The sequence below is a fragment of the Lagopus muta genome, chromosome 11, assembly GCF_023343835.1.
Source record: "Lagopus muta isolate bLagMut1 chromosome 11, bLagMut1 primary, whole genome shotgun sequence".
Taxonomy (NCBI): Eukaryota; Metazoa; Chordata; class Aves; order Galliformes; family Phasianidae; genus Lagopus; species Lagopus muta.
The window spans coordinates 18,420,837-18,442,779 of NC_064443.1; the positions used below are offsets into that span (position 1 = coordinate 18,420,837).

Below are 21,943 nucleotides of genomic sequence, written 5' to 3' on the forward strand. Positions count from 1 at the left end.
GATGTGTGACCTTCAGCAGTAATTGCCAATAAAGGCGGTGGAGCTGTTTACAGTGCCTCGGGTCTGTGGCTGCCAGCAGCCGACCCTGTGCTGGTGGCTGTGGCAATGGCTGCCCTGCGGCCCCATGGCTGCAGTGGGGTGAGGACAGGCAGCTCCAGCACGCTGCTGTGGGGCTGTGCTCCTGGTCCTGCCCCCATCGATGGCCTGAGAGACCCAGCCCTGCATCCACGACAACCTGAGTTTCCATTTGGTGCTGAGGATGTTTAGGACTTGAAGGAAACTAACGGAACTGAGTATACCTCCTTTACATCAATTTATCTTTTAATTCACTAACAGGCTGCCTAGAGAGCTGTGGGTGCTCTGTCCCTAGAGGGGCCCAAGGCCTGAGCTGCCAGGGGCACCCAGCCCACACTTGGAACACAGTTGGAACTGGCAAGTCCTAAAGGTTCCTTCCAAAAAACAATCATCACCAAATTACATCTTTAAGCCCACTCCATATAGTTTTGAGGTTGTGGGTTTGGTTTTTTTTTTTCCCCTCTTTGCTTTGGTCTTAAGGTTTCACATAGGTGGAAAGGGAACTCAAAATCCTGGCACAAAGGGATGGACTGAAGCGACCTCCACGATGCTGTTCATCAGTGATGAACTGTGAAGCTGAGCAGAGTGCACAATATAGGCCATGTTGTGCATATTTGATTACTGAAATTGGAAAAATTATTAACCTCTTAAGTGCTGAGGGGATGCATTTTTAAATTGTTTTCCTCGCAGGGAGAGCTTGTGCCAAGGTCATCTCTGTGTATTTTGCTCTTAGACAGTGCTTCACTTGTTATGTCTCCAGGAGAGGAAATGCAGGCTCTCATAAATTTTTGTGGGCTGCTTTATATTTTTTTTCCTTCGGAGATCCTGCAATCTTTGGACTGTTTTTATTGCACAAACTGGAACTGGAATTGGTAAGCTCTCTGGAAAAGGAGACTGGAACACTTCTAGTTGTTTGTAAAAAGAAAAAGAAAAAATGGCACCATCTCACTGCTTAATTAAAACTACTAATGCAGAATTTGTAGGGAAGATGGAAATGGCAGAGCTGGTAAGAGCTGAGCCACCCCAACTCTTCTTGGTTCTACATGGGAACAGTGTTGGCCTTACATAGGAGACTTAGCACATAACCCATGCAGAACTGTCAGTTATTTCTGAGGACTTAGGAAGGACAGCTATACAGCTGGTTCTCTTGTCTGCTGTCGTGAGTCAGAATAGCTGGTAGAACGACAACGCTTTGCTTTTGCTCTGTGTGTTTCAAGAGCTGCACAGATGTGTTTCAGAGAGAGAACAGAGGCTCAGAAGAAAGGAGAAGTGCGGGGAAGGACTGGCAGGGCAGTGCCTGCATCCAGCTGGAGCTCTGCCTGGGCAGGAGCTGAGGAGCAGAGTTAGGGCAGAGAAAGCAGGGCAGTCGGCTGCTAAGCTGCATCTGACATCTTCGCTCTATTTCTTGATACCTGCATATCCAACCTAGCTATCAGAGGCCTGAGTGACACTGGATGTGTCTCTAGTTGTTTTTCCCCCTATTACTTCTTTCTCTGCCAAGTCTCTCCTCGCCACCCTGCTAATGAGATGCCATACACACAGATTTCAGGACCAGGAGGCACTGCTCTGTCACTTAACCCAACGTCCTGTGCAGCACAGGGCAGCTCCCATTTCCTCCTGCACCATGCTATTAATGTGGTCCACTCCACAGTGCTCAGCATTGGTCCTGAATGCTGCTCACTACCGATGTTAGTTCATATTGCTCTGCACTGCTTGATCCCTTCCGTGTGTGGTTGAGACCTGGAAATGACCCAGAAGAGATACAGCATGGTTTGGAAAATGTAATCTACTTGTGCAAATTGCACAGCCCAGGTTTGCCACCTGCCAGTCTTCTGAAGTTAGAAGCGTCCAGGACTGGAAGAGGCTTTCTGCTTGCAAGTATTTTGGGGTCAAAATCCTGAAGTTCATTAGGGCTGAAGAAAAGAGGATCTGTTTTTTGCTTTGGAAGCGTTTGTATGCGTGTGCTCACAAATGTGTGCAGCCTTTCCTGATACAACTGTTTTCCGGCCATTTTTGACCTAACCATGTGAGGTGCTTCCTATCCTGTGCTGCTGAAGGCGTTATTTGGAGGAGACCCCATCTGCACGAATGGGATCCTCTGCCTGCCTTTTAAATGTGCTTAAGGCATTTTCACTGCTTCTGTGCTGCACTGTTACTCATTGTTGGGTTTAAAAAAATTAATGAGAAAACTAATCTTGAGGCTTTAAACCTAAATGAAAGTCTGTATTTCCTCAAACCATTTTCCTTTTTTTTTTTTTAACCTGCAGTGCTGGGTGCTTGAATTTATTTATTTTTTTAAGCAAATGAAAATAAAACTTTCATACCTTCCTATAAGCAAGAGAGAAAAAGGACCAGAACTTCTTCCATACATCAGTAGGTTGAGATGTAACAAGTTCAGGCTTGAGCTGTCAGTGCTGTGGTGGTTTCTGAGGTGGACACATCCACTGTTGAGTCAGATAAAAACAGCCCTGGGAAACACACACAGCCCGTGTTGGGGAAATGGATGGTACAGGCGTTACAGTCACCGGCGGGTCAAATGAAATGCAGTTCTCCTGTTATGGCTAATGATGAGTGGTTTACTTGCCAGCCTTGTAGGAATGGAAACTTAAAAGGAAGAGGGGTTTTTCTGTACAGCAAGTGGAAAGGAACTTTTACTGCTGCTGGTGAAAAGGCACGGCGTTGCGCCCTGCCTCTGCTGCTCATTGCCTTCCAGCTCTGACATTGCCTGACAGCTCTCAGCGCGGTGCCCTGCAGCTCTGGGCCCTGTGACCCTTCCCAGAGCCACTGCATTTCTTCTGGGTGCAGAACTGACGGATATTGAGGCATGGGGAGTTTAGCAAAATGAATGTTTCCATCTACATTCCCTTTTCTTGTACAGCATAAGCGAGTGCTTTGCTTTTGCAGTACTGAGGGTAGTGTGAAGCAGCACGCAGTAGCTCAATAATTCTTTGCTGTTTTAACCCATTTTGTCATGGAGAATAGTGATTTCAGTATTTGGAGTGTCTGTTCTTACTGAAAGGTGGCTGAAGGCCATGGTAATGTGAAATGATCACTGGAGCCCTGCCAAGGCCTGCAGCTTCTGCTTGCAGATGAGTTTGTGAGGCTGGTCCTGACACGCTGAGCTGTGCACACGTGCTGTCTGGGCTGAAGTGGGAAGGTAAAGGAATTTGTTCTTCAGTCTGAGTTGGGAAGATCAAATTGATTTCGTGCTCATTCTTCATCTCTACTGATTTTCAGCCCCAAAGCATCCATGCAGGTTTTATTAACTGGGGCTTATCATGGTATTAGCCTGAGCTTTTGTTCGGAACCTGAAATCCAGTTGTAGTCATGTCCACTTGGCCTCCCAGCTTCTGTCTCCGTTGGAAGGAAGGTGCCCAATTTCCCTTGCAATGTACGTGCTGTTGCTGATAACCCATAAAGAAGGGGGTGGTTTTTGCTCTGCCTCAGAGCAGGTTGTGCTGGTGGTGTCAGGACAATGTGCCCAGACTCACTAATGACTTGATGTAGCTTTCCCAGTATCCAGTCCACAAGCAGCCAAGGGTGTGCTCAGTGGAGCGCGCTGAGCAGGAACTGTGTGTTCCTCTGCACAAATGAGGGTCTTCCTGTTAACTTTTGGTCCTCTGGCTCAAGTACTCCGTGCTCCAAGTTAGCCAAGAAAGAAATGGTTTGCATGCTTGTGTGGTTTCCAAGAGAGGTGACAATGCAAGGAAGCGGTGTACCGAAGGCTGTGCAAAGGAGCCAGGAGGAAAGGCTATTAGGAGCAGAACAGAGTGGTTCTCCCTGCCAAGGAGCCCCTGCACGAGGAGCAGGGGAAGGGATCACTTCATTGGCTCCCTCCTGGGAAGTGGGATCTCACCATATTTAGGCTTTGGGATCCCAGCAGTTTTCCATCCTCTGCTGTGTGTTTCCTAACTGCAGCGGATGTCAGGTTAAAGCCCTGCAGCTGCTCTCCCAGCCTGTGCCCCATTTGTCTGTCTAGTTTGTGTGCCCTCTGGGCAGATGGAGCAGTCAGCAGCGGGCTTAATTGGGTGTTGCTGCATCGTCAGAGCCTGATTTCTTAGCCTCTGTTCCTGAGAGGTTAAATCAATTTGCCCACTATGAAGTAGGCAGTTCCATTTGAATGCTCAGGTCTCTGTTGTACGTCTAAGTTCTTCTAGATGAAAGTTGCTTGTCTTTATCAATGTTTCAATGTGGTCAGTGTTTTAATTTTGAGAAGTCGTTGCCGTTAAGCTTTATATTTCATTACTTGTATTTGGTACTGCATTACTTGTCTTTTATCTTAGAAAAAGTACATTTCTAGGTTAGAATCCACAGAAAATTTTAAACTGGCATATTAAGTCTCCTAGTGATGCGTAGCATTTGCTGCTGCTTCCCACTGGGGATGCGTGCACTGCGTTCCAGTGATGCGTGTGCTGCTGTTCTCCATGTGCACGTGGCAGATCCTGTGTGTGCAGTGTGAGCACGCTGCCCAACAGCGCAGCTCTGGGTTGAGCGCCCTGTGCACCTGCAACGATAGCTTTTAGCTCGTGCCTTTGTGCTTATGCAAAGTAGTTTGGGGTATTCAAGGTATACCTGCTCCGTTTTCAGAACTTAGGAGCATGGTGGGTGGCTGGGAGGGTGTACATGATGATTATGCCATAATTCATTTGTGATGATTCAGGTGCAGTTGGGTGGCTTGCTAGTTCCCTTCCACTAAGTGTTGACCACTAGATTTCTGTAGAGATGAAAGACTCTTGAAGAATGACTAATTTTTCTGCATTTTACTTTCAAATAGCTGCCGCAGCCTCCAGAAGCAGAAAGCTCCGTAGAGGTGTGTCACCCACCCATATTTGTGCAACAGGCAAATATTGGTGTCTTGAAGTAGTCCTGGTGGAGTGTCTTGTTGCTAGAAAAAAACTGTGAAATGTGTGTTTAAGTGGCGTAGACAGTGAAACGTATGGTTGGAGTGCTACAGTCTGGTACAGCATCAGCAAGATACTCAGAAAATACACAAAAGCATGTAAACCAGTCCCAAATCTTTTGTTCCTGGACGAAGCTAGGGACCCAAAGGGCAAGCAGCTTAATGTGTCCTGGGTAGTGCAGGCCTATCAGCTGTTGATCTTATGCTTTTAATAGAGGGGCTCTTAGAGAAGTATCTGCTGAAATCCTCCCTTGGTAGCAGCCCAAGACTTCATTTCTGTGATTCCTTGTAAGGAATTTTGTTTTCCCCTTATCTCACTTTAAAACCTCTGATAAGGAATTGGAGCTGATGGAAGAAGTTAGCAGAAGTTTCACAATTCCAGAACAGCCTGGTGTCCTGTTTGAAGGGCCGCAGTGAAATAATTAATGGCCCCTTCACTGCATGAAGATCCTCAGCTCTTTAGTGACCTGCTGTAGGCACTTTTTGTTTTCGAGACGTCCCAGCATCAACTGGGATGATAAGACATAAAAATTTATGAAATCCCAGCTCGGTTTGGAATTAGTGGGATGCCCAGAGGTTACATCAGTAGATTTTACATCTGGATCCTTTATGAGTGCAAATCCAAGTGAAACAATACAGAAGTCTTAATCTAGGAGTATATTGATTCTCTGTTTGTGTTTTGAAATTACAAAGGAAAAAATGCAGGCTGTGATGCTTTAAACCTTTGTACATGCAATTTTTGTGGAATTGTGTTCAAATCTAAGTTGCAGTTCTCAGTGGTCACAGAACGACTTTGAGATGCTTGGAAGATGGCTTCTGGTTTAAGATGGGTCCCTGCATAGCGTGGTTTCAGAATGTTTCAGTGTTTTCAGAATGCTTTAAAGCAACAAGAACTTGAATGTATTACTGCTTTACAGGGTGGAAGTTCCAATCTGTACTAAGTTCCCGAATAGTTATTCTCTTTACATATTTCTCATCTGAAGTGAGAGAGATTTTATTTGGAAATCTACACGTGCCAAGGCGCTTTGTTTCATATATCGGTGAAGTCCTTGGCTTTGGGATGAAAAACCCATAGGTTTTGGCAAGGGCTCCCCAGGATCAGATGCATTCAAGTGCCTTCACTTCCACCAGAAGTGTGTGTAGAGTGGGAAGGGAGTGTTTGTGTGTGTGTACACGTGTCTATGTGTGCATGGACATAATGCATGGTCTGAGCTCTGACAAACTCTCATGTGGTACCTGTACAATTAGATAGACTTTGTGTTTCCTTTAAATCCATGAGAATGCCTTGGCACACGTGCATGCCATGTGCTCTGCTGATCGGTGTCAGAGCAGACTGATTGAGTACTGTTGGAGCTAGGGAAGGGCTCATGTGTTGTTCAGTTTGTCAGTTGGTCTTTCTCATCTCCCCCTTGCCTTCAGCCGTGACTTCCCTTAATATTTTCCATGAGTGCAAAGATGTTAGTGTCTCTTTAGTGTTTTTCTGCTTTAAAAGGAAATTTTTACATGCACAGCAGCAGGAGCTTGATCAAAGTCTACCACAGAGGCAACTGGAGGATCATAGAAGGGTATGTACAGCAGTCAAGCGTGTTCAGAACTAATCCTCTACCTTTTCTTTGCGAACAGTGAAGTTATGTAAGACACTCCTGTTGTTATCTGCTCGTTGTCAGCCTGTTGAAGTTAGCAAGGCTAGTAGCAGTGTTTACAAAACGGGGCATCTGGGCAGCTCCTGTTGTATTCTGAGGAAGGGTGAGGCTTGGCTGCTTGGGATTCAGCCTCGAATCCTGCTCTGGTCACATTTACAGCACCCAGTGGTGCCAATGGAATTTGCCTGTTTGGCCCCACCTGCCCCTTCATAAAGAAGTTGACGTCGTTAATACATGTATTAATTTCCTAGCAGCAACTGATAAGTGCTTCACTCTTAAACTGTATTAAAGATTTACCGTTTCAAATCATAACAGGTTTTTGATAACACCTGATCTGTGCACTGCATCTGTTTTACTGACATATGTTTAATCGTGTTTGTATGCTGCTTACTGTTGGTTTACCTTGAAGCTACATGCAGATAAAACTGAATGCTTCTGGATTTCTTTAGGTAGCATATTTGGTTTTCCTTACTGCCACCAGACATCTGATGTGTTTGCACATTGTACACATCGCAGTGCCATAGAACTCAACACGATGGCTAGGAAGGAAAGCCCGGAGGCAGTCCCAGGAGCTGGAGTTACCCCCTGCGCTCAGGATGCGGGCAGCTCGCTAAGCAGCACTTCTTGTAGTCACATGTGTGCTCTGATCTTCATAGCATTACTACAAAGTGGTGATCTCTGTAGTACTGTTACCAAGGAGTAGAAACTGCTGCTTTTAAATGCCGGATGCTGAGAAAGCCACTAGTCAGCTTAACAGAAAAGGCAATAGGAGAGCAGCTTGGGTTTGGCACGGGGCGCTGTAAGTATCAGGTTTCCTTTTAATCAGTACCCATGTGGAAGGAAGATGTAGTTGAGGATTTTTTTGCCTGTCTTGGCCTTGTTCTGTCACATATCCTTCCTTACCTGCCAGACTGAGACAGAAAGGGTGAGTAAAGCACTCCGTCATGTGCTAAATGCTGTCATGTAGTCAGTCACTTGCTCCTTGGGGATAAGTTTGCTTGAGCTTTTGAGCTAGTCTCTTGCCTCTCCTACATGTTCACAATTTGGCCCAAGCAGTGATAGGAAGCGTATGCCCTTGGAAAAGCTCTGATATTTTCTTCTCCTCTTACTTCCAAAAGAACCTTTTTTTTTTTTTTTTTTTAAACTTTTGGAAGCAGCTGGTTGGAAAGCTCTCCTAGAGTTTTTCTGACATCTCATCTCCCTGCCATTTCCCCCATCCCCATCTGATTCCATAAAATGCAGTTCCTGTGCTGCTGCTCACACAGTGATGGGCGGTAGGAGCAGCTCTGCTCTGTGAGCAGCACGGCTGCCAGCAGACAGCAGCGATCCCAGCCTGCTGTGGGGACACGTGGGGTCTGTTGGCCTGGGAGTGACATTAGTGGGTTGCTAGATCAGGTCCCAGCAGGCTTTTGTCTCTACAGTGCGCTGAGTACAAGGCTTCACCTAACTGACATTTTGGCTATGCTAGCTCCATATCAAAAGCAGTCTGACTGTGGCAGTGCTGGGTCTGTATGACTTAGCTAATGCACATCTAAGCTGTGTGCTTAAACACATTTACTTGTGTTTTAAGGGCCTCTAATGAGAGCTGAAAAAGCAAGGCTTCACTTGCACGATAGCTAATACTCAGCCCTCTATTGGATGGTGACTTGAATTTATATGCAGACAACTAATTTAATTTGAAATACAACTGAAAATAAGCATCAAACGTTTTGCAAATGGAGAGGAAGATACTGTAGCTTATCCTAACGGATGTTCAAATTGAAATGATTGGTGATTAGTTCTGATCTCTGGGGCTCCTTATAAAGTCCCTTTGTCCCCTCTGTGTCGCTGGCACTGCTGCAGGCACAGCACGCGCCCAGCAGCAGAGCAGCAGCTTGCTGTTAAATAATCGCCCGCCTTCCTGAATGCACAAAGGCCTTACATAAGTCTGTCAACCCAAGTGCAGCGTTTCTGTATCTGCCTCTTGCCAGCAGTACAGCCAGCTTTTGTACAGCCCTCTCAATTACTGGGGACTCTTGCAAAGGCTGAAATGAGCACAGAGCGAGCTCTGTGGGCTAACATTCGACCTGGGAGGTGCTTTGCTCTCCCTTGACTTGTGCTGATGACAGCAGCGCGTGCTTCGTGCAGACATCCCTGGGATGTCAGGGTCACCCAAGGAGCGGCGCCCCGCGGCACTGCGCTCATGTGCTCAGCTGCTGTGTGCGGTGGGAGCTGCAGGGCTGTGCCTGCAGTGGGGCTGGCAGCCCTGCAGTGACCAACACCAGAACCACAGGAGGGGACGGTGCTGGGGATGCGGGGTCACAGAGCTCCTTCTGATGTTAGTTTTTCTCTTGTCCTCTTCGTTCTATGCTGGCGCTGTCAACGTTCCACTTATTGACATTGAAACCTGAGACAATAATTCTTAAATAAAAAAAGGAAAAAAAACGAATGTAAAAAGTCTCTTAGAGAATAAAATCTGACCAGAAAGCTTTAGGATGAAACCTGGACTGCCGCCATTTGCAGCACTAGGAACCCATAAGTCTCATTGGAGACAGACGCGGTGTCCCAGGTGGCCCCGGACCGCCGGGAGGTGTGGGGTGAATTCCTCCAAATCTCTGGGATCTCCGTCCCCCTCCGCTGCTGCACGCAGAGCAATGGCAGGGCGGTGCTCTTGCTGTGACTGTTGCTCATTCACCTGTTCCTTAACCTCAAGTCATGCTCTCCTTGTCCTCTCTGAATCAAGGGCGAGGCGCTCCGGCAAGTTTTGGTCAACCGTTACTATGGCAACGTCCGGCCGGCGGGACGGAGGGAGAGCCTCACCAGCTTCGGCAACGGGCCCCTGTCTGCTGGCAGCGCCGGCAAGGCCGGGGCAGGAGGTGGGCTGGGGGCAGGCGGGCTGCTGCGGGGTCTGGAGGTGGGCAGGGGGGACAGGAGCTGGGCTGTCGGATGTCTGTGTGTCTCCATCACCCAATGGTGCCTTACCGCCTTTTCCTTCAGACTTTTCCTCTGCTGTTCTGTTTCTACAAAATTCACAAAAATAAATAAACGGAAACCCCAACAAATTGCTCACAGATGGAGAAGAGCTCGTACCTCCATGCCTTTCCCAGCTTTGTGAACTTGGGCAGAGCGTAGCTCTCCTGTCTCTCATCACGTGAACTGATTTTTCCGTGTGCAGATGAGAAAAGAACTGTTTTTGTTGTTTTGTTTTTTTTCCCCTCACTGCCTGTAATTACTTCAAAATTAAGCAGGCAGTTTTTGTTTTTCTTTATGATTTCCTGAGAGTTCCTTGGGCTAACGTGGATTTTTTTGGTTTTGTTTGAAATGAATGCACTTGGGAAACGTGATCGATGTAATGCTTGAAATCCTATTTGGGAAATGTGCTCGTAGGGACATCGGATTAACTTTGGCTGAAACAAAAACATTTTGCCGTATTACGGAGCTGTGGGACAGGATGAGCAAAGATGAGGTTTGAAGTGAACTGCAGAATGCAGTTTATTTAATTTGAAACCATTGCTAAAAAAAAGTCAGCTGTACACGTTTTTAAAAAGCCCCACTCAGTGGGTTTTGCCACTACAGACCACAGGGTAACCCTGTTGCAAGCCATCAGCAACAAACAAGTGGATAAAAACTGGTCCTCCAATTGAAATTGGGATGCAGTAACATTTGCTCTTGCACAGCACTGCCTGCTGTCATACTCCTTTGTTTTCTAGATCATTTTGCTTCAGTTCTCAATCTCCCTGTCTCCTCCACCAGCTCCTGTGTGCTTGTCTTGTTTGCCCTGTTTATCCATCCAGTTCTATGTTTCTGTAATTGTACGGCATGGCACTGGCATTGCCATCTGCTCAAATTTGTCCTGCCTTCTCTCTGTCACCTCGCTGGTGCTGCAGAACCTTCATCTCCTTGTGTCCCTTGATTCTCTTTTACTTTCAGCTTTTCATATATCAGCCCTCTTTCCAGCTTCTGCTGTGAACGAAGCTAGCTGTGGCAGTAGCTATTTCTCCTCTCCAGCCCAGGCTGTTCTCCTCAGGGACAGCATCCACCTGCTTTGCACGTATTGCCGCAGTATTAAGTGCCCATCACACAGTGTGTCCTGCCTGTGCTCTTAGTTAAAAAACAAAACCAACAACCACAAAAAACCCTTCCTTGCAGAAATGCTGGATGTTGAGTTCGTCAGTGTTAAAAAATGGGTGCAACTTGGGATAGTTCACCATTTAACCAGAAGAGAGGTGCCATCACTTCAGGGTGGCAGGATTTGAATCTTAGGCTATCATCATCACTTTGTAGGAGGAAGCTCTGGATCGAGTTCAATGAGCCGAGGTGAGATGAGTTTAGCAGATGTTCAGTGTCATCTGGATAAAGAAGGTGCATCCAACCTGGTCATAGACCTCATCATGAATGCCACCAGCGACAGAGTCTTCCACGAGAGCATCCTACTCGCCATTGCCCTTCTGGAAGGAGGCAACACTACAATACAGGTAGGAAAATGGAAAGTATTAATCTTCTGACTAAAACGTGTTGGGAAGGGAAATGTTTTTGAGATCCAGGAAACCTGAGGAGGTTTAAGCAATGGAAGGGGAAATGACTAAATGATCTTTGACCTGTAATTAAGGGAAATACCAGTGCCTGCCATGCAAAAGTAAATTTATTAAATGTTTGCATGGGCACCAGGTAATTGAGGTATTTCCCAGGGCAATATGGAGGAGTGAACGTGTAACAAAACAGCTTTGTAGTGTACATCAATGTGACTGCTTTTATGAGTAAGTTTAAGCAACTGCAAGATGCTTTGGGACTCTTACAACTATAGGTCCTAAATTTCAGATCAGAATTAAAGATAACACTGCGTGGTAAATTCCAAACTACCACTGTTCTCCTGTAATCATGCTGTGCTTCACTGCTGTGTTTTAAATCAGCATTTGTTGTCCCTACGTGAGAATTGCATTTGCTATGGATTCTAGTGAATATCCAGCAACTGGCTCATTGCATTTGAGAAATGGTGTATTCTTCCAAACAGGAAGAAAGTGTTACATTGGCAAAATAGCCTACCCTTATTGATTATGTAGTATCTTATTCTGGCTTTTTATTGCAGACAGTTTGTTCCAGACGTGGACAATGGCCCTTACATAGAGCTATTCTTGACTGATTTCCCCTTTCCTTGCCCTGCTGCCAGTTGTTTCACATCTCTGAAGGCAACAATCAGTGATTTGTTTAGAAAGGTTGATTTTACAGGTTGTTCCTTTCAGAGAGAAGACAGATCCAAGCATTTGATATACATACAGATTTAGGCTTATAATTTGATGCCATTTGTGCTGCTGAGGAGCAATTGTTTAAGAACTTAAAGATAAAAGAAAACCCAGATAGCATTTTCAGAACAGCACTAAGAAAACCTTATATACGTGACCCTGCTGTTCCCTGTATAACATCACCACCTCTATGGTCCTTTACTTGTTTTTCTGTTCTGAAAACCTCACTACCCAAAATCCACAGCCATTCTCTGGTGTCATTGTAGCAGTTAGGTGCCCCTGCAGTGGTGACATGATTTTTGCTGGACCCTCCGTGGCAGCTATTGGAATAAATGTTTCAACAGATTGAAGGCAGCGTTCCACGTTGTGCTCAATCTAATGTAACTGTGGGCTGTAGCCAAAACGGACGTTACTGTTTTTGTTAGCTCTGTTTGTCCCCTTTTTGTATGGCTTGTGCAGCTGTGGAGTGAGCTGAACTGAGTTGCTGATTGTTGGGAAAGCAGCCTGCCAGCAAAAGCAGATCCAGTGCCATAGAAAAGGTCTCCTGACTGGAGATGCGCAGCTATGCTGTCCTCTGGGTAGCAGGAGGTGGTGAGACTGGGTGAAGTGTAACATGAGGCTGAATTCTGGGAAGTTATAATAAATGATTATGATTAAAACTGGCAGTTAGATCTACAGTACCATCTTGTTTTCTCACAAACCTCTGCTAAGAGAAGAGGGAACCTTTTAGGGTCCCTTCATCTCTTCGCTCTGTAATCAATCAGTGCCCTCTTTTTTCCCTGTACATGTGCTCTCAAGTGAAGCTTTTTTGCAGAAGATAAAGTGGGAACAGAGCATTTAAAATCCTATAACATCTTAAAATACAATGACAGAATTAACGCTCTTTGGGGAGAATCACAGGTAGCCTCAGGTCACCTCACACTGTCATGCTGGAAGGAAAAACAAATTCTACACCAGCCTGAGATGGAGAGAGCCTTTGCTTGTCCTGGAATCCAGAGCTAATGGAGTGAGCAGAGCCACTTCCTGCTGTGCATGTGTCTCTGTTGGAAGTAGATTCTTAGCTCATCGGGTCAAAACAAATAGGGAAATGTTCCATCCATCTCCAAAGACACCTCTTTCACCAAAAAAGCAATTATTTTTTTTTTTTCAGTTTGCATTTGCAGTCTATAACTGCAGGTTGGGAGTCTGTGAAATAGCTGTGGTTAGGAGCAAGCTGTTGGCATACAGTGGTTACAGAAGATCACGTCCGTGCGTCACAGTCCTGCCAATTTCTGCTGTGCTGTTGCCTTTATAGAAGTTACTTCCGCTGAACCAGAATAACTATTTTCCATCCTTTCCCTTTGGGAATAAGTGTTCTGTGGCTGCCTTTACCTTGTCGTGGACAGCCAGCAGTTGCTTTGTGTGTGTGTGTGTGTGTGTGCCCTGACGGGACAGTGGGAGCTGGGGGTTACAGATCTGCTGCTCTGCAGAACAGAATGTTTTAGGAACCACATCGCTTGGCGACGCCGGCAGCTGGTGCTGCAGACTGTGAGGTCTTGGCACACCCAGCAGCTCTTACTCTTGCGTGCAAAGTACAGATGAGATTTTATTGAAAATATTCTATGAAGTGAATATTCTATCAGGGTAGATATTCTATGCTATAACAATCCAGTGACCTAATAGCAAAAGGCAGAAAAGGCTTATCCGTGCTCAGAGGGGTTCCCTGACTTATCTCTGCCTAGATTAACCTGCTGATAGCTAGTGAGTTCCCTGGGGCCTTGCTTTGCTTGCATGGTCTCCAGCATCGTCAGGCCCATGGAAACTTCCAAAACTTTAGTCAAGAGTGGCACTTACTCAGCTCTCTCATCTTTCAGTAGTAGTTGAGTCACGAAAGCCAAGTAAATAAAACTTTAATGTAGGCAAACGCCAACCACAAAAGTTAATTTCTGGGAGAACAGCTGGCTCAACATCAGTGAATCAAAGTGAACATGCAGGCTTGCTCTTCAGTAAAATCACCATTTCAGTTCCGTATGCCTGGCAGTAATTGCTGAATGATATTCAAGTTAAACTGGCATCTTGACATGGTAAAGTCATGGAACCAAAGCTTTTCTCTCTTCGGGTTAGTAAGACAGCATAGCTGCTCACTTAGATGGTGGGGAGTCTGCCTTTGCATGGGGTAGTTCCTAGCCTACAGCTGCACATTGAAGCAGTCTTTCACTACAGTACAGATTTAATAACAGTATGGCAGTGTGGTGCTCTCCTGTCTGGTAAGACTTTATTTTCTTACAGAACAGGCTGCAATTTTTTTTGTTGGCTTATGGAAACTAGACGTGCTTGTGAGACGGGATGTGTTTATAGAAATTAACCCAGTGCTCTGTGATGCTTTGTCCCAGTCGTTCTCCCATAGATGTTCATGCTGTACATTTTGCTATAAGGTAGGGCTGCACAACCTCTGCAACCTGCAGCGTGGATTTTCTGAAATTCTATGGCAGTTTCCAGTATGTGTCAGTGGCAGAGTCATCTGCAGTCATCGGACTCATAATTGTTCAGTTTCATCAGATACATTTGTCATTGTGGCAGTCAACCTGGCCAAGTCGGCTCACGTTGGCACTGTGTTCTAACACAGTTTGTAGTCATTTCACTTTATTTTTTTTGTTATTATTAGCAGCTTTTCATTTATGGGATTCTGAATCAGTTCACTCTGTGCTGCATTTGAATAATTTTCGCTAAACTTAACCTGCTTATACCTACAGTCCTTTGAGAATAGGAAACTAGTGGGATCGGGACGGGTTACGTAAAAAGGCTTTGACAGCAAAGCCAGAAATGCGTTGCCTCTGCACAGCATTTTCCTAACTCCAGGTTTTCACACGGGAAATGAGTTCAGCCTGAAGTTAAGCAAAAGTCTGCAGTGACACACAGGAACTGCACATGACGACTGTAATGTGGTTAACAATGGGAGTTCCCGGGTAACTCCCATGAGCTTTAGTGGGAGAGCAGATCCTGGTGATGCTGGGAAGGGATAACTGGAATAGGTGTTGCTGTTTCATTAAGTGCACGCAGGGCCGATATTAAGGCTAGGCAAAGTAGGTGGTTGGCAACTCCAGCAGAAAAGCAAATTAGGAATGTTCCTTATTATAATTGGCAGGAGTGATTTTTATTGTATTGTTAAGAAAATTAATATGGAGGAGAAGCAGGATGAGAAAAGTAATTCCTGGTTTATCTTAGGTTAGAGGCCAAGAGGACAGCACACACGTTACACCAAACTGCTCTGCTTTTTTTTAATAAGGGCTGAACTGTTCGGGGAGAAAGACAGAGAAGTCTTTGCCCACTTAAAGCTCTCTGGATGGAAACTTTTAAAAGTTTGTTGTTGTTTCTAGCTTTTGGTGCATGTTAGAAACCCTGTGAGTGCTTTGGTAACAGAAGCACTCGTGGGGGGCAGCAGCTGGGGCAAGCAGGATGGCTGCTCCCCCTTCAATGGATGCCTGCCCTCATTTGTAAGGAGACAGAAGTGGAGATGGGACTGCAGGGTCAAGGCCAAGCAGCAGGTTAACTTGACGAATGCTACTGTTCACTGAACTGAAAATTATGTAAAGCCTTTTATTAATTTATGTAACCCTCAGCATTCGCCTCTAGAGAGCTCACATCAGTGCTGCAGGACGGGCAGCCCTGGCAGGATGGGTGCCCTTCACGTGGGTGCTGCTGGCCGGCACGTGGAGCCTGGCTCTGCAGGAGCAGTGGGGCCATTGCTATTGCTTGTAGGCACGCTTAGCACTGAGCTCCTTGGGAAGAGATCAAAGGATGGCCCATTCCATGCACAGACTGCAACGCGGCGAGTTTTCCTCTGTTAGAGCAATCTCAGCAATGAATGACAGTGGAGAAAATTGTTGAAGACTTCTGTAACACTTCTCTCAGCTTCCGGATACAAATTAGAAGCACCATGTATTTTTCTTCCCCTCCGTGGAGTTTTGGGTTTCCTTCATCTGTGAAAGGTAATGACAAGTCCCTTACATAACAGCCTCTCCATGGAGACTTCGGTCCGCTGGTTTAATTAGGGATCTTCTTGAAAGTTAGATTACATGACAAACTGCCCACATGCACCTGTGGGTATTTTCAGGAAGGGAAAGTACCTGAGGTCGATAACTTCAGCTTAAGGCAGTTTTAGTGCTGCCCCAAAGCAGTGTGATGCAGAGCTGCTGGTTGGAAGTACAGTGGTGCTTTTCCTCACCCCTTCATCCACATGGCTTCCCAAGGTGGGCTGCAAACACAAAGTGAACGGGGTCAGTACTCAAGGAAAAAGTGATTATTTTTCAGGAAAGAAGTGGGGTTATGTGGCTCTGTTGCAGAATTAGCAGCAGCTGGCTTCTCAATCCTCTGGTTTCATAGGAAATACGGTTTTGGTGAAATGGTGGACTGACACGGCTCTCTGGCCTCCAGCTCTGTCTTGCACTTTAATACATGTGCTTCAGCTTGATTGACTTTACTCCTCATGTACTGCTACCAGCAAGAAAGCTCCTGCAAAATGGATTGTGGTTTCCATTGTTAAATTTGGTACCTCACTGTCCAACAAGGGTTGATGGTTATTGAGCAATTGCCTGTTTGAATGAAAAGCAATTGAATCCGGATTGCCCACTTCCTACTTGTATTGCTGGTCATAGGAAAGAAGCAGATACCAAGTGAACCAAGCTGCTGCGTAGGCTCAGGGAGAAGACCTCCCCAGCTGGTGTGCATTGTGTTGGTAGTAAGGGAAGGAAGCGCTGAGAAGCACTGAAAATATTCCAGGTGTTGGCCTTGTGCTGAGAACAGCGTGTGGACACCATGGAAATCTCATAAGCTGAGTGCAGCTGCTTCTGTTGGTCACTAATACCTGAGGATAACCCTCCAGAAGCTGCTGCTGGGAGGTGCAAGCTGTCGCCTTCTAAAATCAGGAGAAAACTTTGCAAAATAATACGGAAGTGTTAGTGATGCAAAACAGAGATGTGGTTACAAAATTGTGTTTTAGACTTGGCAGTTTGGGTTTGTTTTAACCAAATTTACTACTTAATCTCTATAAGGACCTGCTTCAGGCATCACACCGAGCTGTGGGCTGTGGCCGAGAGAGGGAGCTCTCTGAAACAAAGCACGATGCAAATCCAGACCCCATAGTTACCTTCCAAAACAAGGCGTTGCACTTGCACTAGCAATTAAACTAGCGCTGAGGAAATCCACCTCCTGATGCACTGTTGATTGTCATGGGTGTGAGGAGACTTCAGATTGCAAGCCCTTGGGCACACGGTCTTTTCACGTGTGTTTTCATGCATTTAGCACAGTGAAAGCTAGAATCTCCCCTACCATTACACCTCACCATGTTGAAAACTAACAAGACCTGCTAAGAATGCACTGAGAGAGCCAAAAGCTATTAGGGGTCCTTGTCTTACAATGATGATTAATTTTCACTGGGGGTAGCAGTATGCCTGGATGAGGCTGAAGGTGGATGAAGTGAGATTGCTGTGACAGCGCTTGGAGTCTTTATATGTCAGCCATGGCTGATACCCCTTGGGGTATGTTGGAGCCACAGAAGTTTTGCATTACTCTGTGCTGGCAGCCTATCTGGATATCCCAGGGGACCTGTCCTGTGGCTCTCCCTTGACGTTCAGATGAGGTTCTGGTGCTCCAAGAAGTAGGGATGTAAGTCAGCGATTCTCCCTGTTCTCTCCATGGAATCCATACCCAACTTTTAAGATGATCCCTAGCAGGATTAAAGTCCTCCACAAGCAGGCAGAGGCAAGCTATTCAGAAAAACAAGGTCATGCTGCCTTTTTTTTTTTTTTTGGTAAGCACAGGAATCAACAAAGAGATGTTATATAACTTCTATTTATATCCCACTTGCTCACTAGCTGCAGGCACACACGAGTAGCTGAGGAGGGAATTTAATGAGCTCTCAGGGCTTGCTCACCTTCCAGAGCTGGTAGGAGCCAGCTTGTTTTTGAAGTGCGTCAGCAAATGAAACTGGTGGTGGGTGGGTGGTTTGGGTAGGTGGACTGACTTGTTGCTATGGTTTTCTTTAATTCCTCTGTCTCTCAAGAAGATCTTACACGTTTTTTTTTTTTCTTTTGGGGAGTCTGCAGACTTCCTTGTTTCTCACACCTACACACAGCTCGCTGGTTCACCAAGGAAGTGGGATTCGTGCTCCTGCCACACAAGAGCTGTGCACAGATTAGCTGTGTGACCCGCCGGTGCGTGCTCGCACATGCACACAGGAGGAACTCAAATAAGGCTCCGTGCTGAAAGCGGGTCAGGCCCCCAAGTCTCCCACGCTGTGGAAGCCATCTGCTCCCTGTTCAGAGGGATCTGCAGCGGGCGGAAGGCACGGCTCTGCCTGCAGCTCCTGCAGTGCCCCGCTCCCCTCTGCTCGCCTGGCGTCACGCTGCTGTCCCCTGGGCTGGCTGTGAGGGCATGCCCTGCCCTTGGCTCTGCTTTGACTCTCCTTGAGAAATGATGGAATTGCATCAAGCTTTTGAGCATTACAGCAGGAAGAGACATAGGGGATAAGGGCTCTTCCTGGTATGAGCGATGGAATTCTGCTGCTGCTTTCATTTAATGCTTGTTGGGAAAGATGAGGGCTTGCACAGGCTAGGTTGTGTATGTCCACAGCCACCAAAACCTTTGGGCAATCCCCAGCTGAGAGCGGCAGGGCTGTGTGTGGATGCTTATAGCAGAGGGGGTTGGTCATGCTATGGAGAAAACAGACTGGAAGTCCCCCTTCTGCTTTCATGAGAAAGTTTGTTTCATAGCTTGCAAGGAAAAAAAAATCCAGTCATTGAGCATTGAGATGTTCCAGCAGATTTTCCTTATGGGTTTATTTCAAACTGTGACGTATGTTCATCGTGAAATATTTGGTGGTTCCTTTAGCTACAGAAGGCTGATGATATCCATCAGTCATGTCCCAGAACGGTGGATCTTCAGTGAGCCAGGATGTGGAAGACTTAGAGAGGAGCTCAATTGTATTAATAACCGCATGAGATGGGTGAGAAAGAAAAAGTTAGGTTTCAATTCTGTGATGCATCTGGGCAGAACATAAAGAGTTGGCGTTTGTGCTTAATTCCATGCTTGTGTTAGCAAAGCAGTTCCCCTTCTTCAAATGTGGCTGCTTTGAAGTAGTCCCGCTGTAAGGAATGGGATGGGAGGGGCAAGCAAGTTCTGCAGCCGTGGGGTAGCACAGAAGTTTTGCATTACTCCGTGCTGGCAGCCTGTCTGGATAACCCAAGCAAGTTAACAGCCCCATAATAATTTCTCTTTAGCGTTGGAATAAAATGTCCTGAACGGAAGCCAGAGAGCTGATCTTCCTCTTCTGTCTGGAGGGACTTTCCTCTTTGAAATATCCCTGACTCGTCAGCTTCATCGGATATTTTCTCTTCACTGGCATTAGAGAAGCAGGGAGGGAGATGACAGCGGCTCACGGGGATTCATGTGAGGCGCTTGCTGGGGCTTTGCTTCTCCGTATTTATTCGTAATCAAATGTTTGTTTTCCTGGGGAGTTCTTGGGAACCTGCTCAGATGGGCTGGCGGCGGCTGCGCTCTGTTGGAACAGCTTTGTGAATTGCAGAGGGTGTGGTGCAGAAAATGCTGCGGCCTCGCAGAATGACGGCGAGCTCTGTTTGGGCTCTGCAGCCAAACGCTTTCCTAAAATCAGGCCACCCTCCTTCAGGAAGAAGCGCATATCTGAACAGATGTCTCAAATCCAGCACTTGCTAATAGGTTTTGGTTATATTTCACACAACACCATCATTCAGATTGCGTACCGTCCACCCGTAATCACTGAGCCTGGAAGGAAAGCCAAGCTGTCTTGTGCAAAGCAAGCCAGCAACTGTGCCTCTTCCAGACAGCAGAGCAGATAGCTGCGCCTTTGGGCAAATCCAGCTAGCAGGTGCTGGAGAACAGTGTGCTGAGCAGAGGGGTAACACAGGGTAAGCCTTTGGAAGGCATGAGCTGGAAACGGGCTGCTTTCAGCTGGTTCTGATTCATTTAGCAGCACTTTGCCGGGTGCAGCTTTGCTGATTGTGAGGTGAATGCACTGTGAGTTGGGTCTGTGTTTGTAAGGCGCTCACAGGCTCGCTCGTGTCACTGCTGTGCCTGTATGCACTGTGGGGTTGTCCATCCCCATAGTCCTGCTGCCCTGAGCTCCCTGTGCTCAGCTGAATCATCAAATGGCTTAGGTTGGAAGGGACCTCAAAGATCATCCATATCTAAACCTGCCATGGGCTGGCTGCCCCCAGCTCAGGCTGCACAGGGCTCCATCCGTGGCCTCTGGCACCTGCAGGGATGGGGCACCACAGCTCTGGGCAGCACTGTCAGAGCCTCACTGCTCTGAATGAAGAATTTCTTCCCAATATCTAACTGAAATCTACCTTCTTTTAGTTTAAAGCCTTTCCTCCTTGTCCTGTCACTATCAGACTGTGTGAAAAAGTTCTCTCCTCTTATGAGCCTCCCATCAAGTACTGGAGCTGGGAGCTGATCTTCCATTCATCTTTGGGAATTGTGTCTTCTGTGTCAGAAATCGTGGAAGGGAAAGCACAAGAGGTGAAGTGGCAATCCTAAAAAATGCACCTTTTCTTTACTGCTTTTTTTTAAATGTGATTCTAGAACCAATATTTTCAATGGTTTACAAAAGAGAAAGGACTGCCAAAAAATAACAATCATTGAAAATGTAATGAATTCTGAGTGAAATGGCAGCAAGCAGGATTTGTGGAAATATTTCTTCAGTTTGGCAGAAAAGAAAAAGATGAAGGGGTGAGCATTTAATAGTGTCTATACGTGATGTGAAGAGAAGATACCAAGTACCTGGGATGGCCATGGAAAGAACATAGACTTAAAAGATAATAATTTAGAAAAACAGACAAACAAAATAATGGCTGGAAATTGACATGAAAGTAACTTAATCACACATTTCTAACAGTTGCTAACCACTACAGAGAGATATTTCATCACCTCTAACGCCTTCTCAAGACAGGATGCTTTTCTTGAATAGCTGCATTGTTTGAACTCCACTTGAGTCCCTCTTAGTGAGCAAGACCTAAGGGGGCTGATGGTGCTCAGGGGTGGGCTGGGCTGTAGCTAATAAAAACTCTGGCATTTAAACTTCACCTTTAATTTCTTAAATCGGTCACTTGTCTCTCAGCTTTGCTCCTGCAAAATGTTTTGCATAAATTGGTGAAAAAGAAAAGTCATAGAAAACAGAGAAAACGATTGCTGGTGTTGGTATTTACTTACTGTCTCTTTTTTAGCTCCAAGGCAGCATGCTGGAGTTGTGCAAGGGGGTTATTTTACTGCATGAGAGGTTCTGGTTGGATTTCTTCATGAGCAGAGCTGAGCGATGGGGAGAAGGAAGGACAAGTTGTTGTGCAGGTGCCCTGGTTACCCCTCATGGTGCTGGTTTTACTCCTTCGGTGTCTTAATAGACTGCTTTGGGTGTCACAAGGTGTCTGCTCAGCATGGCAGTGCAGATCTGCCACGCTCATGCAAGACATATAACTCGCAGACCTTCATGTGGGGAGCTTTTCCCTTTGTGTTTCTGTGCAGTTAAACAAAGTTCTTTCCATTGCCCAAACGAAAGCTGCGAAGTTATTGCTGGGTGGGTTCATGTAGGTGTCTGTGCTTTAAAATTGTACCCTCACCTACTCTGACCTAATGTTGTGTGAGAAGCTGTGTGCTTCATGTGAGTGCTTCGGAGTTTTTCCTCCTTTGTCTCTAGTTAATTGCAGTCACGTTATCTGTTTTCTGGTTGCTGTGCTGTGGGGTTGCATTGCGTTTCATTGAGGTGCATTACTTGGAAAGCTGCTTTTACTGAATCCAGCATTCATAAAACAAACCTCATGCTCCTCTCTATGTCATGCGATGTCTTGTGTTTAACGGCAACAACCGGTAGCAAAACAAAATGTGGTCTCATTCTGCACGGCGTTGGAGCTCAGTAAGAGCAGAGGACTGGTCCACTGCCAGCTCCTCGGCTACAGGCCGTGCTCATACCTCTGCTCCTTTCAGGACCTCGGGTGCCTCGTGCTGGAACAGCCCGCTATGGCTGTGGCAGGGGCACGCTGCCCTGCCCTGTGCCAGGGCTGCCTCCAGGAAGTCACGCTTGGCTGTAGCGTTGCACT

The 21,943-nt window shown here is 46.3% G+C and overlaps 1 protein-coding gene across 1 annotated transcript in view; it reads left to right on the top strand.

The window, feature by feature from the left end:
* The window catches only part of ITPR1 (inositol 1,4,5-trisphosphate receptor type 1), a 149,443-nt gene that overhangs the window by 82,057 nt on the left and 45,443 nt on the right, over window positions 1-21,943 (top strand). The window contains exons 40-43 of the mRNA XM_048957818.1: window positions 4,850-4,885; window positions 6,490-6,540; window positions 9,341-9,473; window positions 10,882-11,072. Of these exons, the coding sequence (XP_048813775.1) occupies window positions 4,850-4,885; window positions 6,490-6,540; window positions 9,341-9,473; window positions 10,882-11,072 (411 nt within the window). The remainder of the gene's footprint in view (window positions 1-4,849; window positions 4,886-6,489; window positions 6,541-9,340; window positions 9,474-10,881; window positions 11,073-21,943) is intronic.